The 16,785-nt window shown below is 46.6% G+C and overlaps 1 protein-coding gene across 1 annotated transcript in view; it reads left to right on the top strand.

Moving 5' to 3' along the window:
• ACOXL (acyl-CoA oxidase like) overlaps positions 1-16,785 on the top strand; it is a 360,670-nt gene that overhangs the window by 281,486 nt on the left and 62,399 nt on the right. Inside the window, 1 exon segment of the mRNA XM_068967451.1 lies at positions 7,397-7,484. Coding sequence (XP_068823552.1) covers positions 7,397-7,484 — 88 coding nt within the window.

The raw sequence follows: 16,785 nt of genomic DNA on the forward strand, positions 1-16,785 counted from the left end.
CAGACCCCACGGTCCACCTACGAGAGAAGGGAAAGAAGAGAAGCTAAAGGAGAAGGAGGAGAAACCCTGTATGGGTTGGGGTGCACCATTTCCATTACTTTACCAGGTGGTCATCTACTCGGCTTCTCCCCTGGTGGCTCAGGTGGTAAAGAATCTGCCTGCAATGCAGGAGACCTGGGTTCAGTCTCTGGGTTGAGAAGATCCCCTGGAGATGGGAATGGCAACCCACTCCAGTAATCTTGCCTGGAGAATTCCCTGGACAGAGGAGCCTGATGGACTACAGTCCAGGGGTAGCAAAGGGTCCGACGTGACTGAGTGACAGACAGTTTCACTTTCATCTGCTGGGCAAGATTACTTCCTCCTGGACAAAGGCTCACAAGTCTAGGGGAGTGGGCTTCTGTGGACAGCCGGAGAAGCAGAAAGTAAGGAAAAATCATTGTTTGACCTACTTTACTTCTCTATAAAATAAATAAATTTATATTAAAAAAAATTTTTTAATAAATGCATGTTGTATTATTCCGCATATCGGATGGATATAATTTAAGACATATGGTACCTAAAGTGTTTTGTAGAATCTGATATCCAAGCTTAGCAAACTTATAAAGGCCTACATGGTTATTGGTCAGGCCTAGACTCTTTCCCGCCCTCCCCGCCCCAACTGATTCCACCTTCTCTCCACAGTAAAACAAAAAGGAAGAGGGCAGATTTAAAACAGCATGGAAAACAAATTCAAAGGACGCAGCAAATAGATTTGGAGCTGAATACAAAGGTAGAAATGTTTTAAATGCTGCCAGAGACAGGAGCCCAGGGGGTCTAATCAGATGGTGGAGTTGAAGGACACGGACCTCACGTCTGCCCACCTCCACCCACAGACGCATCACAAACAGCTGTATGCATGGAACAAGTCTCACAGAGCACCTGCTGAATGCGAGCAGGAGGCCTCACACGGCCGAAAGCACAGGAAACATCTCCATGTGGCTGGGCAGCGGTGATGGTTTAGTTTCTCAGTCGTGTCCAGCTCTCGCTACCCCATGGACTGCAGCCGACCAGGCTCCTCTGTCCATGGGATTCTCTGGGCAAGAATACTGGAGTGGGCTGCCATTCCCTCCTCCAGAGGACTTTCCTGCTCCAGCGATTCAGCTCACGGCTCCTGCGTCTTCTGTGTTGGCGAGTGGATTCAATTTCAAGTTCCAATTACTCATCCCTAGAATACAGAAATACAGTTGACTTTGATTTGTATGGGCTTCCCTGGCGACTCAGACTGTTCAGTTCTTGGGTCAGGAAAATCTGCTAGAGATGGGAATGGCTACCCTTGTCAGTATGCTTATCTGGAGAATTCCATGGATGGAGGAGCCTGGCGGGGTGTAGTCCATAGGGTCGAAAAGAATCAGACAAAACTGATTGACTATCACTTTCACTTTTGATTTGTATATCAAAGGCTTATCAGTTTGCTTAATTGACTTCTTAATTCTAGTAGTTTTATTGTATATTCCTTAGGATTTTCTGTGTAAAAATCACATCTTTCTGTAGTGAAGACAGTCTAACTCATTTCCAAACTCTCGGCCTTTAGTTTCTTTTTCTTGCCTTATTGCCCTGGCTGGAACCTGCAGTAATGTTGAATAGAAGTGGAGATATGGACATTCTCATCTTCTTCCTGATTCAGAGGGAAAGCACTGAAGACTTACTATTACATATGATGTTAGCTGAGTTTTTTTAATAGATCCTCTGTAGGGAGCTAAGTGTTTTTAACTGGCTATATAGCTGCCCAACCTATTTGGGGGTGTTTCTAGATAAGAACGGAGAAGGCAATGGCACCCCACTCCAGTACTCTTGCCTGGAAAATCCCATGGACGGAGGAGCCTGGTAGGCTGCAGTCCATGGGGTTGCTAAGAGTCGGACATGGCTGAGCGACTTCACTTTCAGTTTTCACTTTCATGCATTGGAGAAGGAAATGGCAACCCACTCCAGTGTTCTTGCCTGGAGAATCCCAGGGACAGAGGAGCCTGGTGGGCTACCGTCTATGGGGTTGCACAGAGTCGGACACAACTGAAGCGACTTAGCAGTAGCAGCTAGAAAAGCAAAAGGGGGGAATGGATATGGGTATTCACCAAAGATGAGGCAGCAGGGGTCTCTTTATGAGTTCAGTTCCATCTTAGCTGTATGATGACTTATTAGGAAGTAAGCATTTATTTCCCTTAGAGGGAATATGTGGGATGTCATTCACATCAAACATGACCAGGTGTGACAACATATTTCTATAAACTATGCATTTGGGAGGGACAGGGAGCTAATTCTCCATCAGTCTGTTGGGAGGCAGTGTATCCTGTGACTAGAAATATGAGCTCATAAAACTGGGTACCCAGTCCCAACCCAGGTCTGCAACCTTGGGCAAATTCCTCAACCTTATATCTGCAAAATGAAGATAGTAAAAGATGTCAATAACACTTATCTCCAGGGCTTCTGAAGGCTAAATGAGCAAGTGCAACTTAAGGGTTTGAGACAGTGTCTGTTGCTTGGTGCATTTTAAGAAGGATTTGCTTTCATAAGGCTAATTTATGCCTAAAAAATTCCACGGACAGCGGAGCCCAGTGGGGTATATAGTCCCTGGGGCCGCAATGAGTCGGACACCACTGAGCACGGGGAAGGTTAATTGATGCACAAGTTTTCAATAGGAGGTTTACTGCTTGACGTAAAGAACAACCATGCCATTAAAAAATAAAAATCCTTTGGCCATTCTGCCCTGCATTGAGGGGTCTTAGTTCCCCCACCAGGGATCAAACCTGCGCTCCCTGCATTGCCAGCGCAGCGTCTTCACCACTGTCCCACCAGAAAGTCCCACCATGCCATCTTTAATGAAACCTTGGGTTAAGACATTTTAACTTTGGAGGGTTAAATAGTTGATTTCTATCATTCTACCATGTTTTTGCGCAGTAAGTAAATGTAAAAATTCTGTGCGTTGGAGTTGGGTTACAGTTATCGGCAGGGTTACAGCTGCTGACAGTGATATTCTGCAGTTAGCACTGAGTCTACACTTAGAGGCTGAATAGAGTTTGATCTCCTGGTCTGCTCGCTTGGACCACCTGATTGTGGGATGAAGTACACCCCACACACAAAGGCCACCCTGCCTCAGTGTATGGACCTGTGTGGCTTCAGCTTATTGCTTCCCGCCCATCAGCTAACTCAAGGGACCAGGGGCTTCTCCGTTGGTTACTTTTCTGGGCATTTGCCCTCATGAAGCTGCCTTCCTATCAACACATTCCACCTTCTGGGTGCTGTCCTTCAGTGGAGGTCTGGGGGTAGTTGTGGAGGGTAGGGGGCAGTCGTGCCAACCTTTCCATCTGGTAAGTGGAGGGCCGGGGCCACTTGCCAGCAAGTATGAGGCTGCTCTGAGCCTTCTCCAGTGAGTCTTGCTGCAGGACCATGATGCTGACATATAAGGAAAAGCACTTAGGAATTGGCTGCCAGGGGCCTTTCTCCTTAACTTGAACTTGATCTTCACTCTCATCCTCTTGGGGATTTCTCTGGTGGCTCAGTGGTAAAGAACCCACCTACCAATGCAGGAGATGCAGGTTCAATTCCTGGGTCGGGAAGATTCCCTGGAGGAGAAACTAGCAACCCACGCCAGTATTCTTGCTTGGGAAATCCCATGGAGAGAGGAGACTGACAGGCTACAGTCCACAGGGTTGCAAAGAGTCAGACAGGACTTAGCGACTAAACAACAGCAACATCCTGGTGGAAGGGCTCAGCCATAGCCAGCTCTGCCAGGGCCGTCTGTAAGCTTCTCCCATCTGATGTGCCTGCTTCCTTCAGGGTTCCGTGTAGCCCAGCCAGTCTTCTCTCTCTGCTTTGTTCTTGACCAGGCTCATGAAAACTTACTCTATCCACTGACGCCTTAAAAAATCTAAAATTGTCCCTCAATTCTATTTGGACACATCCACGTTATATTGGATACACGGAGATTCCTCTCTCCCTCCCGTGTGATGGTGGGGGCAGCCAGAGCACGTTTAGGAGAGCCTGTCCACCAGGCTTTGGTGTGGATTCTTGGCCTTTTCCTCTGCAGTGTGATGGGGCGGTTTTGGTCCGTGAGTGTTTGGCCAGCTCTTGTCCTCACCTCTGCGAAAGGTGCTCTGTGAGCTATTGCTTGAGTATCACCTATCTCTACCGTGCTCTTTCAGTTGTGATGGTGACACCAGTGCAGGGAGCAAGACAGACACTTTCCTCTCCCTCCACTCTCATGAGATGCCCCAGTTGGGTGGGGACCGCAGGCGCACATGATCCTCTGAGCTATGCCTGCTGCCCCAGGTGATCATGCGAAATTATACATGGACAGAGAGTTTCTGCTGTGCCAACTTTTCTGCTGGAGCACAAAGCACTCTGTTATAGGAGGGTTTTTACAGAGGAGTCTGACCTCCAGGCCCTGCAGGAACCGGGAAGCAGTGGGAGGCAGATGACCTTGCAACCAGAAGACTCAGAGTGTGGGCTGAAGAAAAATGGGAAGCATATACACAGTCCAAGTTCAGTTCAGTCATTCAGTCATGTCTGACTCTTTTCGACCCCATGTACTGCAGCACGCCAGGCCTCCCTGTCCATCACCAACTTCTGGATCTTGCTCAGACTCATGTCTGTCGAGTTGGTGATGCCATCCAGCCAGCTCATCCTCTGTCATCCCCTTCTCCTCCTGCCCTCAATCTTTCCCAGCATCAGGGTCTTTTCCATTGAGTTGGCTCTCTGCATCAGGTGGCCACAGTATTGGAGCTTCAGCTTCAGCAGCAGTCCTTCCAATGATATTCTAGCTTTCAACTTGAGTATTATTTCTCTGAGCAAAGAAAATTGCTGAAAGTTTAAATATCAAGCCCTTAGGTTTTCCAAACAAAGGCAAGAAGAAACAAAGAAACCCCAGAAGTGCCAAATTTCACACTCTGCTCTGGTCAGATAAGAATCTGCCTCCAAACTCCACCGACACAACTCTAACTGCCAACTCTGCGATTAGGCATCTTTCTCTTTTCTGTTTATCCTTTTCCTTCTTATTTTATTCCAATTCTATTTCTTCACTTCCCACTGATTGGAAAACCAAGTAAAGCAAACCATTTCCTTCGTTAGAGTGACTGAAAGACCATCTCACACAGAGTAAAGCTGAAAAATATACTCCCTAAATGAATAAAGAGCATAATCATCCTGAGTCCAGTTTCCATCTTTGCGTTTATTCTTCACACAGGTCAGACACGGCCACCACCCATGCCAATGCTAGAGACGTGGCAGGTATCCAGGAAACAGTTTGAGGAGAATTTGGAAGATCTACTCTCTTAGCAACTTTCAAATATACAAGCAGTTATGTTATTAACTAGTCCTTGTGCTTTCATCACAAGAAAGAAACGTGTCACTATGGTGACAGATGTTAACTAGACTCACTGTGGTGGTCATTTCACAGTATACACAAATATCAGATTATTATATTGTACACCCGAAACTAATATATTATTGTCAACAATATCTAAATTTTAAAAATTGGTGTTGCATTTTTAAAATTGGAGTATAATTGCTTTACAGTGTGGTGTTGGTTTCTGCATATAAATCAGCTGTATTATACGCATATCCCCTCTCTCTGGAGCCTCTCTCCCCCCACCCCGCATCCCACCCCTTCTAGGTCATCACAGAGCACTCAGCTCAGCTTCCTGTTCTGTACAACAGCTTCCTGCTAGCCCGCTGTCTCACACATGGTAGTGTGCATATATTAATGCTGCTCTCCCAGTTCGTCCACCCCCCTTCTTCTCCACGCCCACAAATCTATTCTCTAAATCTTCGACTCTATTCCTACCCGGCAAATACGTCCATCAGTACCATTTTTTCTAGATTCCATATATATATGTGTGTGGTAACATATGATATTTGATATGTATGTATATACATATATGTTTACAATATTTGTTTTTCTCTTTCTGACTTACTTCACTCTATATGACAGACTTTAAGAAAATTTTTAACGTCTCAGAAGTGAAATAATTTGTCCACACCACCAAAGTAGATAGTAATCGGGCTGTAGTTTCAATTTTTATTTCTCAAGCTCCAAAGTCTATGGCCTTTCTCTTATAAGATTCCTCTAAGAATTAGTACATATAATTCTATAATGAAAATCGAAAGGAATATTGTTGTGGACTGAATGTCTGCATCCCTCCTCTAGATTCAAATGTCAAAGCCTTCATTCCCAATGTGATGGATCTGGAGATGTCACCTTTGGGAGGTCAATAGGGTTAGATGAGGCCATGAAGGTGAGAGCTTCATAATGGGATTAGATGCCATAAGAAGAGAGAGAGATCACTCTCTCTGCATCCCAAGTGGAGCTAGTGATAGAGAACCTGCCTGCCAATGCAGGAGACATAAGAAATGCAGGTTTGATCCCTGGGTTGGAGGAAGGCATGGCAATCCAATCCACCCGAGTATTATTGCCTGTGGACAGAGGAGCCTGGCGGGCTAAGATCCGTAGGGTCTCAGAGTTGGACACTGAAGCAGCTTAGCAGCAGCAGGGCAGCTGTGCAAAAACAGAAAGGAGGCATCCGTCCTCAAGCCAGGAAAAGAGTCCCCCCGGAACCTGACTGTGCTTGCACCCTGATATTGGACTTCCCGCCTCTAGAATGGTCAGGAAATGAATTTCAAGCGAAAGCTCTTAAGAAAACAAAAAAGACAAGAAGAGGAAAGAAAAAAAGTTTGAAAACCCGGCAATATGTGACTACAATATGGGGAAGGAGGGTGGAAAGGTGGGTGGGTTTTGTTGCAGACTAGATTTAGTTAGTTCTGTTATTTAGAATTTTCCAGGCAGTGAGTGACCTGACTAAAACCATCTCACATTCTCTGTCCTTCTCCTTCAAATTGTTTCTTCATCGCTGGTCACATCTCAAGAAATGCAGCGTGGCACTGCCATGCTTGGGCCTCCCCAGTGGCTTAGTGGTAAAGAATCTGCCTGCAGTGCAGGAGACTTGAGTTTGGTCCCTGAGTCAGGAAGATCCCGTGGAAGAGGGCCTGGCAACCCACTCCAGTATTCTTGCCTGGAGAATCCCATGGACAGAAGAGCCTGGTGGGCTACAGTCCGTGGGGTCGCCAAGAGTCAGAAACAACTGAAGTGACTGAGGGCGGATGCACCACCACGCTTGATACGAGTGAGGGATTAATAGAAACATGTAAACTGGACTCACAGCATGTCATGGCATTTCTTCATCTAACTGAAGCTTTTAGGGGTGACAGGCATTTTAGGAGTAACAGTAGGCCTTGCATGCAACATACCCCTGCTTAATGGTGGTACTGAGATGTGCGTTGTCTGCCATCTGCCTTGCTAATAAGTTCTATTCTCTAAGAATATCATCAGCCGTTGTTTGTTTGTTTATTTTTTCTGTCAATTTGGCAGGTGATGACCGAGAAGGAGGACTCTTTCAGTGCCTGGAACTCATGTCTTCACCACATCACCTGCTTGTCTCTGGCACATATTCACCAAGGTCAGTGGCTCTTGTCAAATATTTGGGATTGAGTGACTCTCAGGTTATCTGGGAGGATGACTCTGCAGAGAAAGAACAGTCCCCACTCTGGTCTGAGCCCTTGTGTTGAATTTAGGGTCCCCAAGTTACTCCCCACTTACACTGACCAAATGACACCCACAGAACCTAATGCTAAATTTGCCAGGATCCAGCTGGCCAAGCGCAGTCCCTCAGCAGTGGCCCTCAGCCCAGTGGTGACTGTCATTCCCAAACAAACAAATGAGGGGTGGGTAAAGTGAGGATGTTTTAATGCAATCACTACCTGAAGAAGTTTGAGGACCAAAACTGCTTAAACCTACCCCCCAAATTTAGCAAGGACTGGTTCTGCCTTTTAAAGCCGTGATTCTAAACCAGAGGTGACTGCGTCTTCCAGGGAACATTTGTTGACAGATGGAAACGTCTTGGTTGTTGCAACTGAGCAGGAATTGCTAGCAGGTGGAGGCAGGGACACTGCACTGGACAGTCCTCCCTGCTTCTGAAACAAAAAGTTGATCCGGGCCAAAGCGTTAGCCCCCAAGGGCCAGGAAGTGTGAATTTCATTTCGGCCTCAAAATCACAGAAAGTAAAATGAAACATTGACGTCAAGAGTGAGATCCATGAAGATTTCTGCTCCCTGGACCTGCCCAACTCCTCCTCTTTCCCTTACTGAATTTTGTGTGCTCAGTTGCTCAGGCGTGTCCGACTCTTTGGGACCCCATGGACTGTAGTGCACCAGGCTCCTCTGTCTGTGGGATTCTCCAGGCAAGAACACTGGAGTGGGTTGCCATGCCATCCTCCAGGGGATCTTCCCGGCCCAGGGACTGAGCCTGTGTCTCCTTCGTGTCCTGCACTGCAGGGGGATTCTTTAGCACTGAGCCACCAGGGAGCCCCATCCTCCGTGGGGGGAAAGTATGAAAAGCAGAGGCGCTGACTGTTGTTTGCTGCATAGAGTTTTCCATCATACTGAGGTCACTGATGGCTCCCAGAAAGCAGGGGCGGGTTTGACCACCGTCTCAGCTCTGGAGCCTGGCTAATGGCCCTAGTACATCCCTGGGCGCTGTCCAGAGTATGGAACTCCTTGATGGGCTCTGTTAAGAGTCAAGCCTGGGCTTCCCTGATGGTTCAGTGATAAGAATCTGCCTGCCAGTGCAGGACACCTGGGGTCCATCCCTGGTCTGGGAAGACTCCACCTGCCGCAAGGCAACTAGGCCCATGACCACAACTCCGGAGCGTGTGCTCTGGAGCCAGGAGCTGCAGCTTCTGAAGCCCTAGAACCTGCATGCCACAACTCCAGAATAGCCTCAACTTGCTGTAGTTAGAGAAAAGCCCATGGAACAACAGAGACCCAGCACAGCCAGAAGAGAAAGAGTCACAGCAGCGACCCAGGAGTGCTTGCCTCCTGTCCAGTATCTTGGCCTGCCCACCACCCTGCCTCCTAGCCAGGCATTCAGGAGAAGAGTGCCAGGGCCTCTGCCATCTGAGTGCAGTCCAGTGCTTGGGACCTGGGGTAGCCTGTGGCCCTGGGCTTAGGAATAAGGAGTGGGACGTGGGTGCTTAGGTGAACTTGGCAAGAGCACAGGCTCTTCCCAGGGTCAGTGAGGCTGCCAGAGCGTCACACCCAGGGCCAGCCTTTAAACACGGTGCCCACACCCTGTGATAACCAAGGCCTCATCTGCGCCCCAGACTGTTTGGTTTATGCCTTCTGCTTCTCAGGGCCGACTCTTTTGTGACCCCATGGACTGTAGCCCGCCAGGCTTCTCTATCCAGGAGATTTCCTAGGCAAGAATACTGGAATGGGTTGCCATATCCTTCCCCAGGGGGTCTTTCCAACCCAGGGATCGAGCCCACATCTCCTGCATTGCAGGCAGATTCTTTCCTGCTGAGCCACCAGAGAAGCCTGACTCATAGTGTTCAATAAAACTTTTTTATTACTCTTAATTACTAATCTACAAAAGCCTTTGTTCCCATAACCAAAGTGGAACATTTAGATCTTTTTCCTTAAGAGGAAGAAACAGAGAAAGGGGCTTGGTGCCAATGGATGAAGTCTTAACACCAGGAAGAGACATCAAAGAGCTGATATTCCACAGCGCTGGAGAAATCCAGACTGATTCTGAACCTGCTATTGATTAAGCAATAAATGATGGTAAGCAAAAGTGACCGTAAGCTAAAGTGATGATTTTCAGGAAATTTGGCCTCTGGTTCCATGACAGATGAAGAGGATTTGGCTGTAGAAAGTCACAGAAGAAAAATCATAACAGCAAGAAAAATAATAGGACCCAATGACAACATCAAGAAATCTGAGGAAGATTTTGAAATAGGGAAATCCGTCCGTAATGAGAAGGGCTGTACAGATACAGACACAGGAAAAATGTAGTCAGCATGTCATTAGGGTCCAAGAGCATACTCCCCCCACCCCCTCCCCAGCCCCCCGCCGGGCAGAGGTCTCCAGGGAGACCAGAGAGGAGGTAGAATAGCCCATCTGTTTTCAGTGACTGGACCCAGATGTTGCCCCTGGAGACTTTCAAAGGAGTGGCGCAAACAGGGAAGGGAAGGAGCCGGCGGGCGGAAGCTCAGAGCTGAGTGTCACCCCAGATGAAAATGAACTCCACATCTAGCCCTCTTCATCAGGAACAAACAGGAAAAAAGCCTTCTGGCATCAGTTTCCAGTTGTCACCTGAAAACTCAGGAAGACCATGTTGGAAATAAGAATGTTAAGCAGTCTCTAGTGGTTTCTAAAGTGGGATGTAACTATTACGATGATGAATTATTACTTTCCTCTGATACGCATTTTGATCTTGCCCTGGAAATAGCAGTGCTGAAACATGGTGCTGTTTGAATCCTTAAGAGTGTCCCAATCCAAAAACCAAAAAGAATAATTTTATGAAATGAATGTAATAAATTAAATTAATTAATTAAATAAATCACATCCAGCATTTTCAGCTCCATGCTGAGTTGTCTCTTAGTTTTTCTCTTTCTCAGAGAAAAACTAAGAGGAGTTCCCATTGTATTGCAGCAAGTCCCTTTTCTGGTTCTTAATAAAGTGACTAAGAGTTTAGAATGTAGGCATTCAGTTCAGATTGCAACTATAGTTAGAATATTTGAGTAGTGTAGATTTCTGCCTATCAAGATTAATTTCAGACTCCTTTAAAGGATGTATTTGCTTCCTTGCTTAGGAGACTTCGTTAATAAAAATGTGATCACTTGTATTATTAAAGCATTATTTCTGCATTTTAGCTATGCGTCCTTTTCCCAATATTCTTCATGGGATCACCATTTTCCTCCCCATGGTTAATGGGGCTCTTCTTTAGGCAAATGACATTCACCTTGATTTAGTTTTAGCTTTGGCATTCATTTTCCAGGGAATTGTGGAACTACACTTACCACCTTCTTGAATGAGCGTTACTTTAGCTCATTACTTGAATGAGTATTCTGCAAGTGCAGGATAAAAATGCCACAAATTCATCCCAAAGTCATGTGTGAGTTTAGGAATTTCATTCAGTTCAGTTCAACCACTCAGTTGTGTCTGACTATGCGACCCCAAGGACTCAGCACGCCCAGGCTTCCCTGTCCATCACCAACTCCCAGAGCCTACTCAAACTTATGTCCATCGCATCCGTGATGCCATCTAACCATCTCATCCTCTGTCATCCCCTTCTGCTCCCACCTTCAATCTTTCCCAGCATCAGGATCTTTTCAAATGAGTCAGTTCTTCATATCAGGTGGCCAAAGTATTGGAGTTTCAGCTTCAGCATCACTCCTTCCAATGAGTATTCAGGACTTCTCTCCTTTAGGATGGACTGGTTGGATCTCCTTGCAGTCCAAGGGACTCTTGAGTCTTCTCCAACATCACAGTTCAAAAGCATCAATTCTTCAGTACTCAGCTTTCTTTATAGTCCAACTCTCACATCCATACATGACCACTGGAAAAACTATAGCTTTGACTAGATGGACCTTGTTGGTAAAGTAATGTCTCTGCTTTTTAATATGCTGTCTAGGTTGGTCATAGCTTTTCTTCCAAGGAGCAAGTGTCTTTTAATTTCATGGCTTGCAGTCACCATATGCAGTGATTTTCGAGCCCAGAAAAATAAAATCTGTCACTGTTTCCATTGTTTCCCCATCTATTTCCCATGAAGTGATGGGCCCAGATGCCATGATCTTCGTTTTCTGAATGTTAAGCTTTAAGTTAACTGTTTTACTCTCCTCTTTCACTTTCATCAAGAGGCTCTTTAGTTCTTCTTTGCTTTCTGCTGTAAGGGTGGTGTCATCTGCATATCTGAGGTTATTGATATTTCTCCCGGCAATCTTGATTCCAGCTTGTGCTTCTTTCAGCCCAGCATTATACATGATGTACTCTGCATAGAAGTTAAATAAGCAGGATGACAATACACAGCCTTGATATACTCCTTTCCCGATTTGGAACCGGTCTGTTTTTCCATGTCCAGTTCTAACTATTGCTTCTTGATCACATACAGATTTCTCAGGAGGCAGGTCAGGTGGTCTGGTATTCCCATCTCTTTAAGAATTTTCCACAGTTGGTCGTGATCCACACAGTCAAAGGCTTTGGTCAATAAAGCAAAAGTAGATGTTTTTCTGGAACTCTTGCTTTTTTGATGATCCAGTGGATGTTGGCAATTTGATCTCTGGTTCCTCTGCCTTTTCTAAATCCGGCTTGAACATCTGGACAAATAATGCAAATACGTGAGAAAAGAAGAGAAGCTCAAGGCAAAGGAGAAAAGGAAAAGTATACGCATTTGAATGCAGAGTTCCAAAGAATAGCAAGCAGAGATGAGAAAGCCTTCCTCAGTGATCAGTGCAAAGAAATAGAGGAAAACAATAGAATGGGAAAGACTAGCAATCTCTTCAATAAAATTAGAGATACCAAGGGAACATTTCATGCAAAGATGAGCACAATAAAGGACAGAAGTGGTCTGGACCTAACAGAAGCAGAAGATATTAAGAAGCGGTGGCAAGAATACACAGAAGAACTGTACAAAAAGATCTTCATGACCCCAGATAACCATGATGGTGTGATCACTCCTCTAGAGCCAGACATCCTGGAATGTGAAGTCAAGTGGGCCTTAGGAAGCATCACTACGAACAAAGCTAGTGGAGGCGATGGAATTCTAGTTGAGCTATTTCAAATCCGAAAAGATGATCGTGTGAAAGTGCTGCACTCAATATACCAGTAAATCTGGAGAACTCAGCAGTGGCCACAGGACTGGAAAAGGTCAGTTTTCATTCCAATCCTAAAGAAAAGCAATGCCAAAGAATGCTCAAACTACCACACAATTGCTCATCTCACATGCTAGCAATGTAATGCTCAAAATTCTCCAAGCCAGGCTTCAACAGCATGGGAACCATGAACTTGCAGATATTCAAGGAACTTAGAGTCAACTACAAAACTTAGACTCAACTCAGACTCAAGGCTATAGAGGACCCTCCGAACCCTGGGTCCTCCCAGCTTGAAGGGCAAACATGACCTGTGCAGTGGAACTAAAAGTCAAAAGGCAGCACATCTCATTCTTTGGATGAGTTTCTGGAACATTCTGTGGTTACCGCAGGAAGTGGGAAGTCTGGCGGGTGGGGGAGGGGGAGTACACGGGTACTACTCCATTGGCTGTGGCAACCTGTGAGCCTTCCTCTGCCATTGGCGCCCTCTGCTGGCCCAGAAGCTGTGGCGCAGCCCCTGAGGCGGTGCTCTGAGGGAGGGAGGCGGGCGCTGGGTCCCGCTGCCCAGCTGCTGACCTTCGTCTTCCTCTAACGCCCCTTAGACATGTGGGTGGGAGCGGCCGGTGATGTGGTCTGGGGAGCCAAGGGTGAGCAGGTGCTATTTGCCACCAGATCCCAGCAGACCAGCGTCTTGGAGACCTCAACACTGGAGAAAAAAAAGGATTGTCTTCAGATTCGTTTTCTCTGTCCTTTTGACGTGGGGGACACATCTCAGACTCATCACTCCTGAGAGCAAAGCGGGTTGATGGGTCAGTGTCGGAGGGTGTGGCGGCTGGGAGAGGGCCACGCAAGTGTCCACTGTCCCTAATGCCTGGAGTCTGGAACAATGGAGAGACTCCGTCTGGCGGCCCAGGAGGTGGCAGTACTCAGGGAGAAGAGACGGTGAGGACTGGCACAGCACCAGCAGCATGGGAGAGAGAAGAGGGCAAGCCCTGGTGATGGGGGCCGTTGCAGGCAGGAGCTCCCGTAGATGCTGGCTCCTGAAAGGGAGAATTAGTTTAGCTGACAGCGCTGCAGCACTGAAACCCTGGGCAGGTGTGCAACTTTGCCACTGCAGATTTACACTTTTAAAAGCAATTTTTGGTTTTTCTGGCGGTGCTGGGTCTTCACTGCCTCGTGGGCAGTGCACAGGCTTCTCATTCGGGTCACGTCTCTCACTGTGAAGCACTGGCTCTGGGGCTGGAGCTCAGTAGTGTGGGGCACGGGCTTGGGATCTTCCCGGCTCAGGAATTGAACCCATGTCTCCTGCGCTGGCAGGCTTCCGGACAGAATTCAGCAGCTGTACTTGACCCAGACTCTAGTAAGACGCCACTTACCTTCCTGACCCTGGGGACATTGGCTGACTGGACTGATGGCCCCTGTCTCTGCCTCTCCAGTGCTGCCCTGAGCCAGGGCCATGCTGAGTGCCCGGCTCCTGTCACCCTCTTCAGTCCCCACGACAACCTCACTTAGCCTTGAGGAAGCTCCGCTCAGGGGTGGACAGTTGCCTGTGACCACACAGGTCTAAGATGTGGGGCTGGAACTCTGCCCTGGGGGCTGGCTGACCCCCACGGCTTTCTAGCATCAGATTTTGAGTGATGCCCTCTCACCCCCAACTCCCCAAGGGCTTTCCTTCCTACAGATAAACCCTAAAGAATGGGCATTCTAGCGTTCTTAAACTTCCAGTGGTGCGGGGCGAGGCGGGGGGGGGGGGTACTTTGTATTTTATTTGGCGCGTACTTTCTGAGGTTAAACTTGGCTTATGCTCTTTTTCACTCTTCTTACTGCGTTGGTCGCCGAATCGTGCTTTTTATTTTTGTTTGCTATCTCACAGACTTTCTGTAAGATTAACGAGCACTTATTAGTCTCCCACCAAGGCAGACAGGGAGGGACCACCATCCACCCATGCGGCTAAGGCTCAGAGAGGCTTCCTGAGTTGCCCAGGGCCACACAGCAGAAAGCGGGGTTCAAATCCTGGCAGAGTGCTACCATCTGCCCACTTTGTGGGGCCTGTAAGTGCTTGCTGGACCTGAATCTAATGGCTGAGCATTGCTAAAGAGGCAAATAAGTAAATAAATAAATAAGCCCTCGTTTATTTGCCTTTAAAATAAAGTGTGTTTTTTTCCTCCTTTGTACACTATATAATCAAAGATGTAGTTTATATGATGAACTGCAAAGATCTGAGCTGCAGGCCACACTGACTTTCCAGCTCCTGGTACCTAAGTACTTTCTAACAGAGTGCCCAAGTTGGCAGATGAAATTAACCCAAAAGGTAAAAACCCAAAAATTTCCACTGCATAACTATTATGAGACTCCACTAGGAATATGAATAAGACCTTCTAAACTGTGAATAAAAATAGAAGTGTAGGAAATCTTGTCTTATAACAGCAATTCTAGGTATGGCTTTCTATATTTAAAAAGTTATCCATATTCTAAAGTTAAACATATGTGCTATGTACACAAACTTACATTTAGGTTTTAGAAGACAACGTGTCCTAATCTCATCAAACATTTAGCAAATAACCTTTGAGTTCACATGAGCCGCCCACACAAAACCCAAAATGAGCTACAGAGAAAACATAGAAAAAGCAACTGTCTGTTGACAACCAGATTTTCTTTCAGTTCTTTGAGTTTTCTGTCTATAAATAATCTGTATGTTTCAAATGTGACCATTTTCTTTCAGTGTGTCTCCTGGCATGTTCTCACATAAGTGTGTTTGGAAAATAAGAATTCAATGTGTAAATCATGGGAATGACTGAGTTTCTGGAGGGGGGAGATTCAAAATACGTTCTTTTTAGATACCCAGAGTGTCAAAATGAAGCATTAAGGTGATGCATTCTTTCTTCAGTGCATCTGTTCATCTTTTAGGGAATCCGGAGTTTGATAAATCACCAGAGATAAAACCATCATTTTTAACCCATGGTAGATCCCAAATGTCAGAAGGAAAAATAGTGCAGTGTCTCCTCTTCATGAATTCCCTTTCTCTTTGCTTGTAAATTATGGGAATTTGTTTGCAGAGAAAATATAATACTTTATTAACTGGAAAATGATGGCTTTTACTCAGAAACGTGAGAGCTGAAGCAGAAAAAGAAAGCAGGCACTCCTTTGAGCTATAGTAGCTTAACAAGATTTGATATATGCTCAAAGTGGCATCAAATGTTAGATGGGAAAATGATCATAATATAACTAAAAGCAAGGTTTTCATCAGTATTGCATCAGTATTTTACCTTCTCTTACTGACTCAGGACCCCAGTATGAGCCATCTAAGTGCTTGTTGAATCCTTGATGGGGAAACTTCATGTAACATCATTGTAAACAGAGATGGACAAAGCTATCTATTGTGATTTTTTTCCCCTAAAAATTACTCAGAAATTCTCTTTTAATAGGCAGCCTAGAAAATGAAACAAATTCCCACAGATTTCTGTAATTATAGGTGAATATGGTTCTGTGTCCAAGAGGGCAGCTAAAAGGACTTGGAATCCAGAAGGCATAAACCTTTCCCTGTTGAGCTCTGTAGGGCAAAAGCACAAAAACCGAAAGAGTAAGTTAGCCAAGAAGACTTACCATGGGGCATGAAGGCACCCTGGAGCATGTAACAGCCTGGGAGAGGTCCCAGGGTGGGCAGACGTTGCCAGACTCCCAGGAGACTCCGCAGAGGGCCCCTCGGTGCTGGGTCCTGAAGTGTGGGCAGGATCCAGAGTCGAGAGTGTAGCAGTGCATTCTGGGAGGAGGCTGGTGCCGACGAAGGTGAAGGTGATAAAGTGAAGGGCTGGTCCAGAAGTGCCAGGGCCCCCGCGCCTCCGAAAGGGAGGCTTTTCGGGGAAAGGCCGGGGAGAGCATTGAGAGACAGAGCCTGAGAGAGTGGGCTGCAAGGGTCGGGTGCTGCTTTGGAGAGCTTGCCCTTTCCTGGGTAGACAGTAGGGCGTCAGTGGAGGGGCTAAAGGGGAGAGGGACCTTCTGACCCAGCCTCTCTTGAGGGGGACTTTCTTGGTCCCAGGGGACATCCTGCATTGGAGACGGGCCCCGGGTGGGGATGGGTGGAGAACAGAGCCCAAAACCAGTGAGTGTGGCCAGC

This window comes from Capricornis sumatraensis, chromosome 1 (genome assembly GCF_032405125.1).
Source record: "Capricornis sumatraensis isolate serow.1 chromosome 1, serow.2, whole genome shotgun sequence".
Classification (NCBI taxonomy): domain Eukaryota; kingdom Metazoa; phylum Chordata; class Mammalia; order Artiodactyla; family Bovidae; genus Capricornis; species Capricornis sumatraensis.